The sequence below is a fragment of the Furipterus horrens genome, unplaced genomic scaffold (assembly GCF_987537825.1).
Source record: "Furipterus horrens unplaced genomic scaffold, mFurHor1.1.pri manual_scaffold_13, whole genome shotgun sequence".
Lineage (NCBI taxonomy): Eukaryota > Metazoa > Chordata > Mammalia > Chiroptera > Furipteridae > Furipterus > Furipterus horrens.
In genome coordinates, this window is record NW_028327183.1 from 53,051,783 (window position 1) to 53,067,863 (window position 16,081).

The 16,081-nt window shown below is 41.9% G+C and overlaps 1 protein-coding gene across 1 annotated transcript; it reads left to right on the plus strand.

Moving 5' to 3' along the window:
• The first annotated feature begins 2,337 nt into the window (after window positions 1-2,337).
• On the plus strand, window positions 2,338-15,515 carry LOC149995315 (uncharacterized). The gene is made up of 3 exons (XM_090259001.1): window positions 2,338-2,724; window positions 3,587-3,713; window positions 13,399-15,515. The coding sequence occupies exons 1-3, from the start codon at window positions 2,527-2,529 to the stop codon at window positions 15,447-15,449; spliced, it is 2,376 nt and encodes a 791-aa protein (XP_090115127.1). The 5' UTR covers window positions 2,338-2,526; the 3' UTR covers window positions 15,450-15,515.
• The last annotated feature ends 566 nt before the right edge of the window (window positions 15,516-16,081 follow it).

Here is a 16,081-nt window from a genome sequence, read left to right on the forward strand (position 1 = left end):
TTGGCCTGTTTAATAAGATTTTTCCTTTTATTACATTCAGTACAAAGTTTTAACACCCACCTTCATGATAAACATGTAAGTAAAATACTCTGATAGAATTCATTTGTAACTCATGCTTCAAAGTCAAAAATACCTATCCCATTAATTGCTATAAATATGCTAAGGTTCACTCAAACACTTAATAATAACACACAATCTTTATACTCTACTTCATGGGGAGGAAAGCTCTCAGAATGAACATCAGGAGCCCAGTGTGTTTGCTCAGTGAAGAGATCAAGAATCCTCCAGACAGGTGAATAGGTCACATGAAGGTAATACTAGGCAGCTAGAAGACAAAGGGCCCTAAAAGCTTGAGAACATGTAAGTCTGAGTGAGTGATAAAGGACACTGAGTTCCAGAAGGTGAGAGAATTTACTTGAGCTATGGCTTATGCTGGAAACTTGGCTACCAAGGATTTCTTATTTCTTCAAAGTGTGTGATTTTCCTTCACACAAACTTGAACGGAAAAAATCTAGTGAGGATAGAGTAAGGTGTGAGCCAACCAGTTCAGAATTGTAGAACAATAGACGTGGCATCATGTTTCATTGCTTTAAAAATCACTTATTATCTCACTGCTTCAGAGCCCGAAGAAGGTCTATGTTATACAGCAGTGATTTAAGAAATGTGACCACAACCAGTCTTGTTCAAAAGGCTTTATTGAAGGAGTAGCCAAGAATTGAAAAAGAAAATATTCTGTTACAGTAAATTGTTAGGTGATAGGTGATGTGGAAACACATTGAGCAGCACTCATAAATGACGAGTATGTAGATCCTGAGGATTTCTTATTTTTATTTTTTTAAATACAGTGACCCCTCACTTATTGCGGGTATTACGTTCTAGACCCCCTGCGATGGGTGAAAATCCGTGATAAATAATTAAATATAACATTTTTTAAAATCCCGCGGTAAGTGAACCGTGATATAGAGAGAGACTACTGTACTTTATTTTTAGAGAGAGGGGAAGGGAGTGAGAAAGATAAGGAGCGAAACATCAGCGTGTGGTTGCTTCTCATGCTCCCTGCACTGGGGACCTGTCCTGCAACCCAGGCATGTATCCTGACTGAGAACTGAACTTTGGTTCACAGACCAGTGCTCAATCCCCTGAGCCACACCAGCCAGAGCATAGATCCTCAGGATTTTAATAGCAGACACTTAAAGGAGGGTAGAAAGTGGTTGGATTTAATGGGGAAGATGTTTCATGGTCAGAATATGCTGTACATAGTTCCCATGCTTACAGTGTCAGACCACTCCTATAACTTCTGGTAACTTTAAAATTTTTTTCAACTCTTCTATTAGTTTTAATGTTTTTCCAATTTTGGTATATACTTCACTGTCATATTCACTCTGAATTTTTAAACAGGAAAATCTTTTTATGGAATTATTAATTTCTAATACTCATTGCACATATGCATACCCACAATTAGTTATTTCTAATATTTCATGTGATTTTTTAAAGTTTCTGAGCTATATACACATAGGTCAACTTTCATTATGAATATATACTTCATTTACTCTAAATATAATTTATAAAGATGTTCATAATTTTATCACATGGAGAATACCTGAAACATCATCTCACCTGTTGTCTTCAATATGTCTTTGAAGGACGAATTTTCTTTCATTATGATAATTACAATAGCATTTTCACATTACCCAAAACACTAGTAACTGTCAGTGTTGAATTCTCAAACATTTAAAAATATTTATCTCTGATGTTCAGATGATAACTATACAGATTTTCCTTTAATGTTTGTTATGCATTAATTTTTGTTTCATAGGTGTGTCCTACAGCCTTGTGTTATATTTGTCATTTATATATGATGCTGTAAGTCATTTGTGATAAAATTTTCTGGACTCTAATGCAGGCATACCTCTTTTATTATGACTCGCTGTATCGGGCTCACAGATAATGTTTTTATTTACATGGATTCAAGGCCCTTCACCGGGAAAAGATGACAAATTTCTTTGTTGTTGTTGTTTAAAGGTTTTATTTATCTTTAGAGAGAAGGCAAAGGAGGGAGAGCGGGAGAGAAGCATGGAGGTGTGAGGTGCACCGGTTGCCTCTTGCACACCCCCAATTGGGAAACTGGCGGACAACCCAGACTGGGAATCAAACCCGCGACCGGACCTTTCGGTTCCACTGAGCCACACCAGCCGGGGTTACAAATATCTTAAGCCATTTTCAAGATGTGTTTCATGAGGACCTGTCATTTTCCACCTATCTTACCGCCAGATCTTGATCTTTTCTGCTGAAGGGGTGCAGAAAAACCCTGCTCAGCGCCTGGACTCTGCAACCCACATTACTCAGAATAGTTGTGTGGAGTACTGCAGAAGCCTAGCCAATGAAGGGTCAGAAAAGGCGTATCCGTTGTCGCTCACAGCCGGAGGGCGGGATTTCCGGCTCCCTACTCACAGTCGGCATTTTGCTTTACCGGTAATCCGGTTAAATAAATCCTTGGATGCTCCAGATCTCTGGAGTCTGGTGGAGATGGCGGGGCGCGGAAGGCGCCAGAGGGGTGGTCCACACCGCACACCCGAGAGTAAGAAGCTGAACGACGCTGCCTGGGTGACGCGCGCCCGGGTCGAGGCTGGGGCCGCCTTGCTGGGGGCGGCCTCCTCTCGGGCGCCTGCCGCTCCGCCTCGCCCACAGCGCCCGTTGGTGACTTCACTGAGGCTCCCGGCTGAGGTAAGTGCACGTCCCCTCACACGTCACCGCCTCCCCACAGCGAACCGTGCATCCTCGTGTGCGGGCGTTCTGCAGTCCAGGCCCCGTGGCGTGGAGCGTGAGAACAGCTCACTTGAGAGAAGTGGTGTGGTTTCTGAGGACTCAGCAAGTACAGTGCAGGGTGGACGGGAATAATTTCTATCTGAAATTTCCATGCGGCTCCGGGTGGTGAATTCTGAAGCAAAAATCAGAGGCAGGCAGGAAGGACAGCCTCATTCCGGGCTTTGCCGTGCTACGGGTTCCATCCGAAAACGGGTTGTGCTGGATCCTGCTGGGACCTGTCAAGCACTCTCCGGATGCCTTCTGCCTCGGTCATGTGTGAGCCCAGCGAGATGCCTGCGGTGTTGAGCAGGAAGGTGGCAGAGCTGAGGGAGTGAACTTGGAGTGTGAAGATGTGAAGGAGGCGGACATTCCACAATGGTGTGCTTGACTAGAGGAACTTGGAGCTGATGGTCCTGAGTACCTGTCGTGGGGACTTAACTGTAAAGCATAAGCCCATGGTTGGCTGTGTCTTGGAGGCATGATCTGGGAGACAGAGTGGCATTGCTTGTATGAAGAATGGGACCCTGCACTCATGGTCCAAGGCTTAGATGGCATTTCTCTGCCATCGCCCTTGCCCTCCAACTCAGCTGCTGTTGCTGAAGGTGATTAAGCGGGATTAATGGGGCTGTGATGAGAGAGCAGCCAGCACTGATATATGGGCCTGGTGTCCACAGTGAACTGGGGAGCCCTGGAGGAAGTTGAGCGTGAGAAAGATGTATAAGGAATAGGATTGTGGTTCTCAGATAGGCAGCTCTGGCTTCATTTGTTTCAATTTTGCCAGGTTGGTGTGACCTTTGCGGACATTGCCCTGTACTTCTCTAAGAAAGAATGGTGCCTCCTTGATGAGGGTCAGAGACGCCTGTACCTGGATGTCATGCTGGAGAACTTTGAACTTATATCCTCGCTGGGTAAGACCCTTACTCTCACCAGTGACATGGGCTTGGCTTTGTATTTCCCATGCTTCTTATTTCTAAGGGGTGCTCTCTCTTGATATGTGGACTGTAAGCCCTGCTTGATTTTCCAGTTTCTAAGTAGTTTCTTGGTGGGGCTGGTTTTTGCACTGTCCTTTTGACTCCTTGCAGTGCCAGTACCTGTTGTGCTAAACTCATGGGGAAGGACTTTTGGTTGGTAGTGTTGCAGGGAGCCTAATTATACCACCTTGGTTAGTGAGGACAAACATTTTTCCTATTCTTGTTGCTTATCTGTACATACTTTTTTGGAAAATTTTCTCTACATTTTTTTTTGGCTAATGAATCCCTTGTATATTTTATATATTAATCCCTTTTCACATACAAGTACATGTTTTTTTGAATTTGCTTAATTGTGCTTTGTAGATATTGCCATCTTTTTTTTTTTTGACAAATTCAGGGTTTTTGACAACACTACATTAGCAAGTCTAGTGTTGCCATTCTTTCAGCAGGCTCATATTCTGGTAACCAGTGTTTAATGATGAACGATTTTTAATTCTGTGTAGTTATTTATTTAATTGACTACGCTATTACGGTTGTTGCAATTGTACCTCCTTTGCCTCCCTTCTCCCAGTATACCCATTCCTTCAAGCAGTCCCCTCCCTTAGTTCATGTGTATGGGTCATGCATATAAATTCTTTGGCTACTACATTTCCTGTACTCTTCTTAACATCCCCATCTATTTTGTACCTACCTAGTTGTACTTCTTAATCCCTGCACCTTTTCCCCCAACTTACCCCTTCCCCTCCCAGCTGATAACCATCCAAATGATCTCCTTATCTATGATTCTTTTGCTGTTCTGCTTCTTTGCTTAGTTTCTTTTTTAGAGTCAGTTGTTGATTGTTGCCATTTTAATGTTCATAGTTTTTATCTTCTTTTTATTATATAGTTCCCTTTAATATTTCATATAATAATGGCTTGGTGATGATGAACGCCTTTAGTTTTAGCATGTCTGGGAAGCACTTTATCTGCCCTTCAATTATAAGTGATAGCTTTGATGGATAGAGTAAGCTAGGTTATAGGTCCTTGCTTTTCATCACCTTTTTCTTTTAGTATATTTTATTGATTAAGCTGTTACAATGATCCCAATATTTTTTTCTTTGCCCCCCTCTGCCCAGTACCATCCTTACATGTAGCAACTTCTGCCCCCTTAGTTAATGTCCATGGATTGTGCATGTAAGTTTTTGGCTTCACTCTTTCCTATACTATTCTTACCATCGCCCTATTTTGTTCCTATCAATTATGCTTCTTGACCCCTATATCATTTCCCCATTTCTCCCCATTCTCTCTCCCAGCTGATAACCCTCCAAATGATCTATGATTCTGTTCCTATACTGCTTGTTCGCTTAATTTATTTTTGTTTTTATTTTGAGATTCATTTATTGATAGTTGTGAGGTTATTGTTATTTTAATATACATAGTTTTGATCTTCTTTGTCTTAAATAAGCCCCTTTAACATTTCATATAATGATGGCTTGGTGATGATGAACTCCTTTAGCTTTACCTTGTCTGGGAAGCGCTTTATCTGCCCTTCCATTCTAAATGATAGCTTTGCTGGATAGAGTAATCTTGGTCATATGGGTCCTTGCTTTTCATAACTTTAAATACTTCTTGCCAGTCCCTTCTTGCCTACAAACTTTCTTTTGAGAAATCAGCTAATGGTCTTATGGGAACTCCTTTGTAAGTAAATCTCTGCTTTTCTCTTGCTGCTTTTAAGATTCTTTCTTTATTTTTAACCTTTGGCATTTCAGTGTTACTCTTTGGGTCCAACTTGTTTGGGACTCTGCTTCTTGTACTTGTGTGTCTGTTTCCTTATCCAAATCAGGGAAGTTTTTTTTCATTATTTTTTCAAATAAGTTTTCAATTTCTTGCTCCTCCTCTTCTTCTTCTGGCATCTCTGTGATTAGGATCTTAGTACGTTTAAAGTTGTTCCAGATGTTGCTAAGCTTCTCCTTGTTTTTTTTCAATTCTTGTATCTTTTTTCTGTTCCAGGTGAATGTTTATTTCTTCCTGTTGTTCCAAGTTGTTGATTTGAATCCCGCCTTCTTTCCCATCACTGTTAGCTCACTGTATATATTTTTTTATTTCACTTTGTATAACCTTCAGTTCTTCCTTTATTTTGTGGCCGTCCTCAGTAATTTCCCTCAGCATCCTGATCACCAGTGTTTTGAACTCTGCATCCGATAGGTTGGCTATCTGTGTTTCGTTTAGTTCTTTTTCTGGGGTTTTGTTCTCTTCTTTGATTTGGGCCATATTTCTTTGCCTCCTCAACTTGGCAGCCTCCTTGTGTTTGTTTCTGTGTATTGGGTAGAGCCGCTTTGACTCTGTGTCTTGGTAGTATGACCTAATTTAGTAGGTGACCTGTAGGGTCCAGTGGCACAGCCTCCCCTATCACTCAAGCTGGGTACTTGAGGTACTCCCTTTGTGTGGCCTGAGTATACATTTCTTTTGTAGTTGAGACTTGGTTGCTCTTGGCAAATCAATGGGAGGGATTTACCCAGGACAGTCAGCTCCAAGAGTTGGCTGTGACCACTGACCACCAACCTCTGCCCTCCGGGGAGGATCAGCTGTGCAGGGCAGGGTGGTGTTGCTCCAATGTGGCCTGTAGCTGTCCACTAGGTGCACTGGCCCAGGGGTTTCCCAGGTGGTATAGTCCAGTGCGAGCTCCCATATGTATTTTGCCCGGGGGCACCCTGCCTGGGCTATGGAGCATTGTGAAATGGCTGCTACTAATGCTAGGTTTAGAGATTCCCAGGTGAAGCCACGCTGTGAGTCTAAGCTGGCTGGTGGTAGTGTCAGGCCTGTGCCTGGGCCTGGAGTTCACTGAGGCCAGTGGTTGCTTGTTTGATAGAATTTAGGGAGTTGTAAAGTATGAGCTAAGACCAACCATTTATGTGGAAAAAAAGCTTGGATGGGCTGGTAAGCGGGGTGGGGTGGAGTCTCTGGGTATCTCCAGGCAGGTCAAACAGTGTTAGCCAGGTTGCTGGCTCTATGGTGGGAGGGTTTTAAAAAGAGAAAATAACCTCTGCTCTCCTTGATAGCAGGCACTTCAGTATCTCCCTATATACCACTGGTGCCTTTCAAATGGCTACCCTCGTGCTGGAGCTCATAGGGAATGATTCTGAGTCAGTGAGTCCATCTGTGTGTCCTTTGAGATAAACTGCTTGAGGTTCTAGCAGTTTCTTCTACCAACTCAATCCCATTGGTTTTTGCAGCCAGAAGTTGTGGGGACTTACCATCCTGGAACTGGAACCCAGGCGTGGGGAGCCTGGTGTGGGGCTGGGACTCCTCGCGCCTGAGATATCCCTCCAGAATTTTTAACCACCACTTATAGGTGAGAGACCAATCTGTTTCACATCTGCACCCCTCTACCCAACTCGATGGATGTGGTTTCTTTAATTCTGTAGTTGTCAGACTTCCATTCAACTTGATTTCTTTTATTTATTTATTTGTTTGTTTGTTTATAAAATTTTTTAAAAATATTTTATTTATTTTTAGAAAGAGGGGTAGGGAGGGAGAATGAGGGAGAGAAAAAATCAATGTGTGGTTGACTCTTGAGCACCTTTGACTGGGGACCCGGCCTGCAACCCAGGCATGTGCCTTGACCAAGAATCAAAACAGTGACACTTTGGTTCTCAGGCTAGCACTCAGTTCACTGAGCCACACCAGCTCAACTCAATTTCTGACAGTTCTGGCTGATGGTTGTTCTATATTTTAATTGTAATTTTGTTGTGGTTGTGCGAAGAGGCTCACCACGTCTGCCTACACCACCATCTTGACCAGATTCCCACTTTTCATCACTTTGAATACTTCTTGCCAGTTCCTTCTAGCCTGCAATGTGTTTTTTGAGAAATCAGCAGACAGTCTTAAGGGAACTCCTTTATAAGTAACTATGCTTTTCTCTTGCTGCTTTTTAGATTCTCTCTTTATCTTTAACCTTTGGCATTTTAATTATGATGATGTCTTGGTGTGGTCCTCTTTGGGCCCAACTTGTTTGGGACTTTCTGTGCTTCCTGTATTGTATGTGTATATCTTTCACCAAATTAGGGAAGTTTATTTTCATTGTTTTTTCAAATGACTATTCAATATCTTGCTCTTCCTCTTCTCCTTCTGGCACTTTTGTAATTCAGATGTTTGTACATTTGGAGATGTCCCAGAGTCTTGTTGTTCTAGTCTGTCTTTTTTTCTTTTTTCTTTCTTTTCTTTTTTTTAAATTTTACTTATTTAGAGAAAGGAAGGGAGAGAGAAAGAGAGGGGGAGAAACACTGATGTGTGGGAGACACATCTATCAGTTGCCTCTTTCACATTCCCAAGTGGGGACCTGGCCCACAACCCAGGTGTGTGCCCTGAGTGGGAATTGAACAGGCAATCTTTAGGTTCACAGGCTGGCACTCAATCCACTGAGCCACACTAGCTAGGGCTATTCTTGTTTTTTTTTAATTTTTTTTTTCTTGCTGTTCTGAGTGAATGCTTTCTCCATTGTTGGTTCCCTGTGGATTTCTCTTTATTTCCCTTAATGCCACCTTCATTTCTGCCTGGGTTTTTTAATTTTTTCGCAGTACGCTATGATTTCTTAGAGCATTCTGATAACCAGTGTTTTGAACTCTGCATCTGAAAGGTTGCTTATCTCCATTCCCTTTAGTTCTTTTCCTGGAATTTTGTTCTGTTCTTTTATTTAGACCATATTTCTTTGTCTCCTCAATTTGGCAGCCTCCCTTTGTTTGTTTCTGTGAATTAGGTAGAACTGCTTAGTATGGGCTATTGTAGAGAAGGCACCTGTACATTGTGTGGGGCAGAGCCTTAGTTAGTTGCCAGGGCGGGGCAGCCCGTTTCACTGCTTTGTGCCTTGTGTCGGGGAGGGCTCAGAGAAGGAACAATGCCACTTCCTGGTCTCTAGAGATTGCCCGAGGTGAAGCTTTCTCCCCTGCACTTGCCCCTTCCCAGTCACTTAACTTACTCCCCTTCTCCCTGCATGCTACTTGCTCCCTTCCAGCTGTTGCCCGCTGAATCCCAGAGGGGCTGGGTCTGCATGAGTCCGAAGTTCATTGCAAGCCCTTTAAGAAAAGTCTTTTCCACTGCCCCAACCCCCACTGGTTTTTGCAGCCAGAAGTTGTGGGGACTTTTCTTTCTGGTGCTGGGACCCTGGACTGGGTGGTCTGGTCTGGGGCTGGGATAAGTCGCTCCCAAGGTATCCCTCCTGATTTTTATCCAACACCTGTGAATGTGGGACCACTGGTTCTGCCACCTCTTCATGCTAATGTGTCTCTGCCCCTTCTACCCATTTGGATGAATGTGGCTTCTTTAAATCCTTGGTTGTCAGACTGTGATATAGCTCAATTTTCTGACGAATCTGTGTGATATTTATTTTATAATCTAGTTCTGATTTTTGCTGTAGTTGTGCGCAGAGGCAAAGCATGTTTACCTATATCTCTCATCTTGCGTGGAACTTGAAATGGTTTTTGTTTGTTTGTTTTTTGACAAAGTGATTGCATTATTAATAACCTGCAGTACAGCCCTGACAAGTATGGCTCACTTGTTTGGGTGTCATCCTACAGAGCAAAAGGTAAGCAGTTTGATTCCAGTCAGGGTACTTGTCTGGATTGTTCGATTGGTCCCAGGTCGAGGTGCGTTCGCAAGGCACCCCATTGATGTTTCTCTCTCACATTAATGTTTTTTTCCATCTCTCTCCCTTCCCTTCTCTCTAAAAATAAATACATAAAATCATTTAAAAACTAGCGTGAAGTATAGTGTTAACACAACTTTATTATTCACAAAGAAATCAAAATTTTTGTGATTCCCATATCACAACATTCGCTTTATTGTGGTTTTCTGAACCAAGCCCACAATATCTGCAGGTGATACCTTCATATGATTCTGCAAGTATTTTCTCCAATCCTCTAGATTACCTTTTAATTTCATTAATTGCTGTGCTGTGACAAAACTATTTCATCTGTTGTAGTCCAGACTGTTTATTCTGCTTTTTTTGCCTGGTGGTTCTTGTCACATCCCAGAAAATCATTCTGACAAATCTACAAAGTTTCTTCTCTAAATTGTCCAGAAGGAATTTTAAGTTTTAGAACTGACATTTAATTCTTTATGCAGTTGGAGCTAATTTTTATCAGTGGTGTCCACTTTTGTTGTCTTACTTGAAATATCTATTTTTCCCATTTATTGAGGAAACTATCTTTTCTTTTTTGTATGTCTTAAGTTTTCATTTAAAATTAGTTGAACGTCAGTGCCTATGTTTATTTCTGTGTTCTCTGTTCTGTTCTGTTGCTCTATATTTATGTTTATTCCACTAACACACTGTTTGGTTGCTTTGGCTTTGTAATGATTGAAGTCAGGAAGTGAGATGCCACTGCTTTGTTCATGCTCAAGATTGCTTTGCTTATTCAGAGTCTTTAGAGGTTCCATACATTTCAAGATTTTGTGTGTGTGTAAAATGCCATTGCAATTATCTTAGAAATTGCATTTAATCTGTAGATTGATTTGGGTAGGATAGATATTTGACAATAATAAATTTTCAATTCCAAGAACACCAGATGTCTTTGCACTTATTTGTCTTCCTTTTCTTTTATCACTGTCTCATAGTGTTCAGTGTACAGACATTTGACTTTTTTGATTGAATATGTTCCTGAGCATTTTATTGTTTTTGATGCTATTGTACACTTGACTACTCTCTTCGTTTTTTTTTTTTTTTTTTTTTTTTTTTTAAGTCCTGACCCTAGGACATGTATATTGACTTTAAACAGCAAGGGGGCAGAGAAAGAGAGAAAGAGACATTGAACCGCTGTCCGTCATATATCCATGGCCTGGGACCCAACTCACAACTTAGGTATGTGTCCCAGCTGGGAATTTAGCCAATAGCCTTTTGGTGTATGGGACAATGCTCCAACCAGCTGAGCCACTTGGCCATGATTCTTTGTTACTTTCTCTTTTTTTAAAGATTTTTATTTTATTTTTAAAGATTTTATTTATTTATTTTTAGAGAGAGGAGAAAGAGGGAGAGAAACATCGATGTGCAAGAGAAACATTGATCAGTTGCTTCGCACACCCCCCAACCAGGGATGCAGCCCACTACCCCGGCATGTGCCCTGACCAAGAATGGAACCAGCAACCTTTCAGTCCTCAGGCTAGTGCTCAATCCACTGAGCCACACCAGCCAGGGCTCTTCGTTTCTTTATCAAAGAATTTATTATTACTGTGTAGAAATGGAACTGATACATTTTTAAGAGCAGAGAAAGGAGTGAGAAAGATAGAGAAACATTGATTGGTTGCCTTTTGTAGGCACCCCAACCAGGAATTAAACCAGTGACCTTTCAGTTTGTAGAATGGCACCAACCAACTGAGCCACACCAGCTGGGTTGGAACTGATATCTGTATGTTGATTTCCTATCCTGTAACTTTTCCAAATTTATCTATTTTTAAATATTTATTTATTTATAAAGATTTTATTTATTATTTTTAGAGAGAGGGGAAAGGAGGAAGAAAGGGAGAGAAACATCAATGTATGGTTGCCTCTAGTGCACCCCCAGCTGGGGACCTGTCTGGAGACCTGGCCTGCAACCCAGGCATGTGCCCTTGTAATAGAACCCCTGGGCTGCTCCAATTGAAACAGAACCCACTGGCTGTTTAGTTAGGGGCCGAATTGCCTGCTGCCAGAATTATAACTCTCAATACCAGAGTTTAGTGAAAAGAAAAAGAACTGTTTATTTAATAGTTATATAGTTAGATTATTTGCGGATTTCTGCCGTTAAGTCTTATGTTCTTTAAAACACCCACAAACACATAGTTCTGCCTCCTCCTACCAAACCAGGCTACTTTCAGAAAAGTTAGAAATACCGTTTCCCTACCTCCTAGACACAGTTCAGCTTTACTGGTAGCTGCCAATCATTCAGTTCTGATTGGGAAGGCCTTTCTGTGTTGTGGTGCCCACCAGCTTTCAATGCAGAACCATGTGGATTCTCAGTCTCCTTGTAAACTGCCTTCTCAAAGCTGCATGGTGTTTCCCTCTCAAAACAGCATGGAGAACCTCTTCACCAAGCCGCATGGAGAACTCAGCTCCTCTAATCCACATGGAGAACCTAGCTTGTCTAATCTGCATGGAGAACTCCCTTCTTAAAGCAGCATGGAGAGCCGCTAAAATGTCTACAGCTGCTTTTTAAATCCCCGACTGCGTCCTCTGACGCAGTAGGTGTGGTAACCAGTTCTGACCATTGACAGAACCTTACACAGGCTCTGTAAGCTCTTTCAATACCATCCCATAGTCCAAGACCCCTCGCATCTTCCTGGGCCCTGGAAGCATCAAAGCTATTACCAGCCACTAGCCCCAGGCATGCAAAGGCATCTTAAAAGCTGCTTCCTTTTCCCCATCCCCCAGCCGCAAGCTCTGGGGGTTTCTGGACACCCCCATTCTGTAACACCCTGACTGGGAATCGGATCGGCAATCCTTTGGTTTTCAGGCCAGTGCTTAATCCATTGAACCACACCAGCCAGGGCTATATTTATTTATTTTTAGAGAGAGGAGAAGGAAAGGATAAAGAAAGGGAGAGAAACATTGATGTGAGAGAGAAACATCAATTAGTTGCCTCTTGTACTTGCAGGGACCAGGACCAAACCTACAAGTAAGGCGTGTTCCCAGACTGGGAATTGAACTGGTGGTCTTTCACTTTGCAAAATGACGCCCAATAAACTGAGCCACATTGTGATAGATTTTGTTATGGATAGCTGTTTCCTTGTTCTGGGAGAGGAAAGAACTGTCATGTTTTTTATTAGGCCATCTTGCTGAAGTCACTCAGATCTTTTTTCCGTGGTCTCTCTTGTGCTTTGTTGTTTTACCAGAGTACCAGACATCCATCTCTTCAGTTTTGCTCTTAGAATTTATATCATCTGTATTGCATGCAATGGCTCCACTGGGATTTAAGGGGAAGAATCACTTGTGCATCCCAGGAAAAACACAACTTTATCCATGACAGGGTAGACACAGAAATGGTCTTCCCTGGTGTAGGGCTGTTGAAAAGGGTTTGATACCAGTGCTTGTTAAGGTCAAAAATAGGAATCCATTTTATTCAACAGTATGTTACCATTGCCAGTTCCTTACCCCATTATACTTATTCTTGCTTATTGTTGACACTTTGTCAACCACTTAACTTCTAAGTTATCATTCTTACTCAAATTCCCAGCCCATGAGTAACCTTCCCCTCTCTACACTTTGTACCTCAGTGCTTTCTTTTACAGGTTCCGATTACTGCAGTTCAAACTTGGTCCTTTGAGTGCACACATATTGTTATGTTGAGCTTGAAATCATGTGCTCCAATACAACTGATGTTTATCGGTTTGAGCTCATTCAAATTACTCTACACTTCCTCACATTACCTGCAGAAAGCCATTTGTGGAGGAACAATGGGTAGACCCTGTCTCTCTTCTCTGTCCCACCCTTTGCTCGTGTCCCTCCCTTGGTGAGCTCCAAGTAATGTATAACAGCCATTTCTTCAGAGTCTCACTTACTTTCCTTGAAAATCATTTCATAGAACCGTGCTTAGCTGTGACAGTCCATTTGTGATGAGGATACTTCTTTCTTATAAGGTCAAGATATATTTTAACATCCTTTTTCTTTTCTGTTCAGGTTGCTGCTGTGGAGCAGAGGATGTGGAAGCACCGAATGAACAAACTGTTTCTATAGGAGTGTCAGAGGCAGAGAATCCCAATGTAGCTTTGCTTTCCTGGAAGCGGCACCCCTGTGAGAGTTGTGGGTCAGTCTTGAGAGACATTTTTCACTTCAGTGAGCAACAGGAAACACAACACAACCAAAAATTGTTGAGGTGTGGGGCATGTGGAAAACAATTTTATTTCAGTGCAGAGTATCATCAGCACCAGGAGCACCATGTGGGAGAGAATCCTTTCATAAGAGGTGTGGACAGGATATCACTTGTGAAGAGCTGCAATTTTAACAAGCTTTTTACCCCTGGGGACGTTGGGCAGGACATCCTTACCAGGTCAGGACATCTCCAACAACAGGCTACTCACACCAGGGACAGGCCAATTGATATCTCGACATCTGGGGTGAATCCTCAAAGCAACAAAAATTATTACACCCTGAATGAGTGTAAAAAAGCCATTGGCTGCAAGCACATGTTTATTGAGAACAATGGTGTTCATACTGGAACACAATGTTTTGTATGTTGTGAACGTGGAAATTATTTTACCACAATTTCTAGTGTTAATTATCGTCGGAGAGTTCATACTGGAAAGAGAACCTATGAGTGCAGTGAATGTCTGAAATCTTTTAGCAGTCTCTATTACCTTCATTTACATCACAGACTTCACACAGGTGAAAGGCCTTATGAATGCAGTGAATGTGGGAAATCTTTTATCACTAGCACTAGTCTTCGTTATCATCAGAGGGTTCACACAGGAGAAAGGCCTTATGAGTGCAGTGAGTGTGGGAAATCTTTTACCACAAGCACTAGCCTCCGTTACCATCAGAGATTTCACACAGGAGAAAGGCCTTACAAGTGCAATGAATGTGGGACATCTTTTACCAGAGTCGGTCATCTTCATCGTCATAAAAGAATTCACACAGGAGAAAGGCCCTTTCAGTGCAGTGAATGTGGGAAGTCTTTTACCAGAATTAATCACCTTCATTGTCATCAGAGAGTTCACACTGGTGAAAGGCCTTATGAATGTAGTGAATGTGGGAAATGTTTTACCACTAGCACTAGTTTCCGTTATCATCAGACATTTCACACAGGAGAAAGGCCTTATCGTTGCAGTGAATGTGGGAAATCTTTTACCAGAATTAGTCACCTTCATTGTCATCAGAGAGTTCACACAGGTGAAAGGCCTTATGAGTGCAGTGAATGTGAGAAATCTTTCACTACTAGCACAAGGCTCCGTTATCATCAGAGAGTTCACACGGGAGAAAGGCCTTATCATTGCAGTGAATGCGGGAAATCTTTTACCACTAGCACTAAGCTCCGTTATCATCAGAACTTTCACACAGGAGAAAGGCCTTATGAATGTATTGAATGCAGGAAATCTTTTACCACTAGGACTAGCCTCCATTATCATCAGAGATTTCACACAGGAGAAAGGCCTTATCATTGCAGTGAATGTGGGAAATCCTTTACAAGAATATATCTCCTTCGTTGTCATCAGAGAGTTCACACTGGAGAAAGGCCTTATGAATGCAGTGAATGTGGGAAATCGTTTACAACTAGCACTAGCCTCGGTTATCATCAGAGATTTCACACAGGAGAAAGGCCTTATCATTGTAGTGAATGTGGAAAATCTTTTACCAGAATTAATCACCTTCATTGTCATCAGAGAGTTCACACAGGAGAAAGGCCTTATAAGTGCAGTGAATGTGGGAAATCTTTTACCACTAGCACTGGACTCCGTTATCATCGGAGAGTTCACACAGGAGAAAGGCCTTATAAATGCAGTGAATGTGGGAAATGTTTTACCACTAGTGCTAGTCTCCGTGTTCATCAGAGGGTTCACACAGGAGAAAGGCCATATCAGTGCAGTGAATGTGAGAAATGTTTCAGCACTAACACTAACCTCCGTTATCATCAGAGACTTCACACAGGAGAAAGGCCTTATCATTGCAGTGAATGTGGAAAATCTTTTACCAGAATTAATGTCCTTCGTTGTCATCAGAGAATTCACACATGAGAAAGACCTTATAAATGCAGTGAATGTGGGAAATGTTTTACCACAAGTACTAGTCTCCGTTATCATCAGAGTTCATACTGGAGAAACACAAGTGCTGTGAGTTTGGGAAATCTTTTTAGAGTCACACTAGGTTTCATTACCATAAGAGATGTTGGAAATCTTTTGGCCAAAATTCTAACGTTCTCCACGCATAAGAGTTCACATGGAGTGCAGCCTTAGAAGTGTAGGAAATGTAGTTTCTTTTGTGTGTGTTAATGATACTAAAAGGAATTGTTTGAAGACTTGTTTGTCTGAATCAAATCTCATACAGCCAATCACCTACAGTAGGGAGGTTCCCCATGAATTTTTATGTGGGAAATATGTGTGTCCATATTTCACTTTCTAATTTACCCAAGTCTCTTGCCAGATCTACATCACTGCATATTCCTATTGCTGAAAATATTTCACCTGCACCACCTGTATGGTTTCCACAGATTGCATCAGTTACTATTTTAATGTAGTTTCAGAAGGTAACTGTCCTCTGATTTGTTGGAGGAAATAAGGATTAGCGTACCTTTTTAAAACTTTATTTATTTTTAGAGAGGGAGGGAGGGAGGGAGGAAGAGAGGAGAGAAACATCAATGTATGGGAGA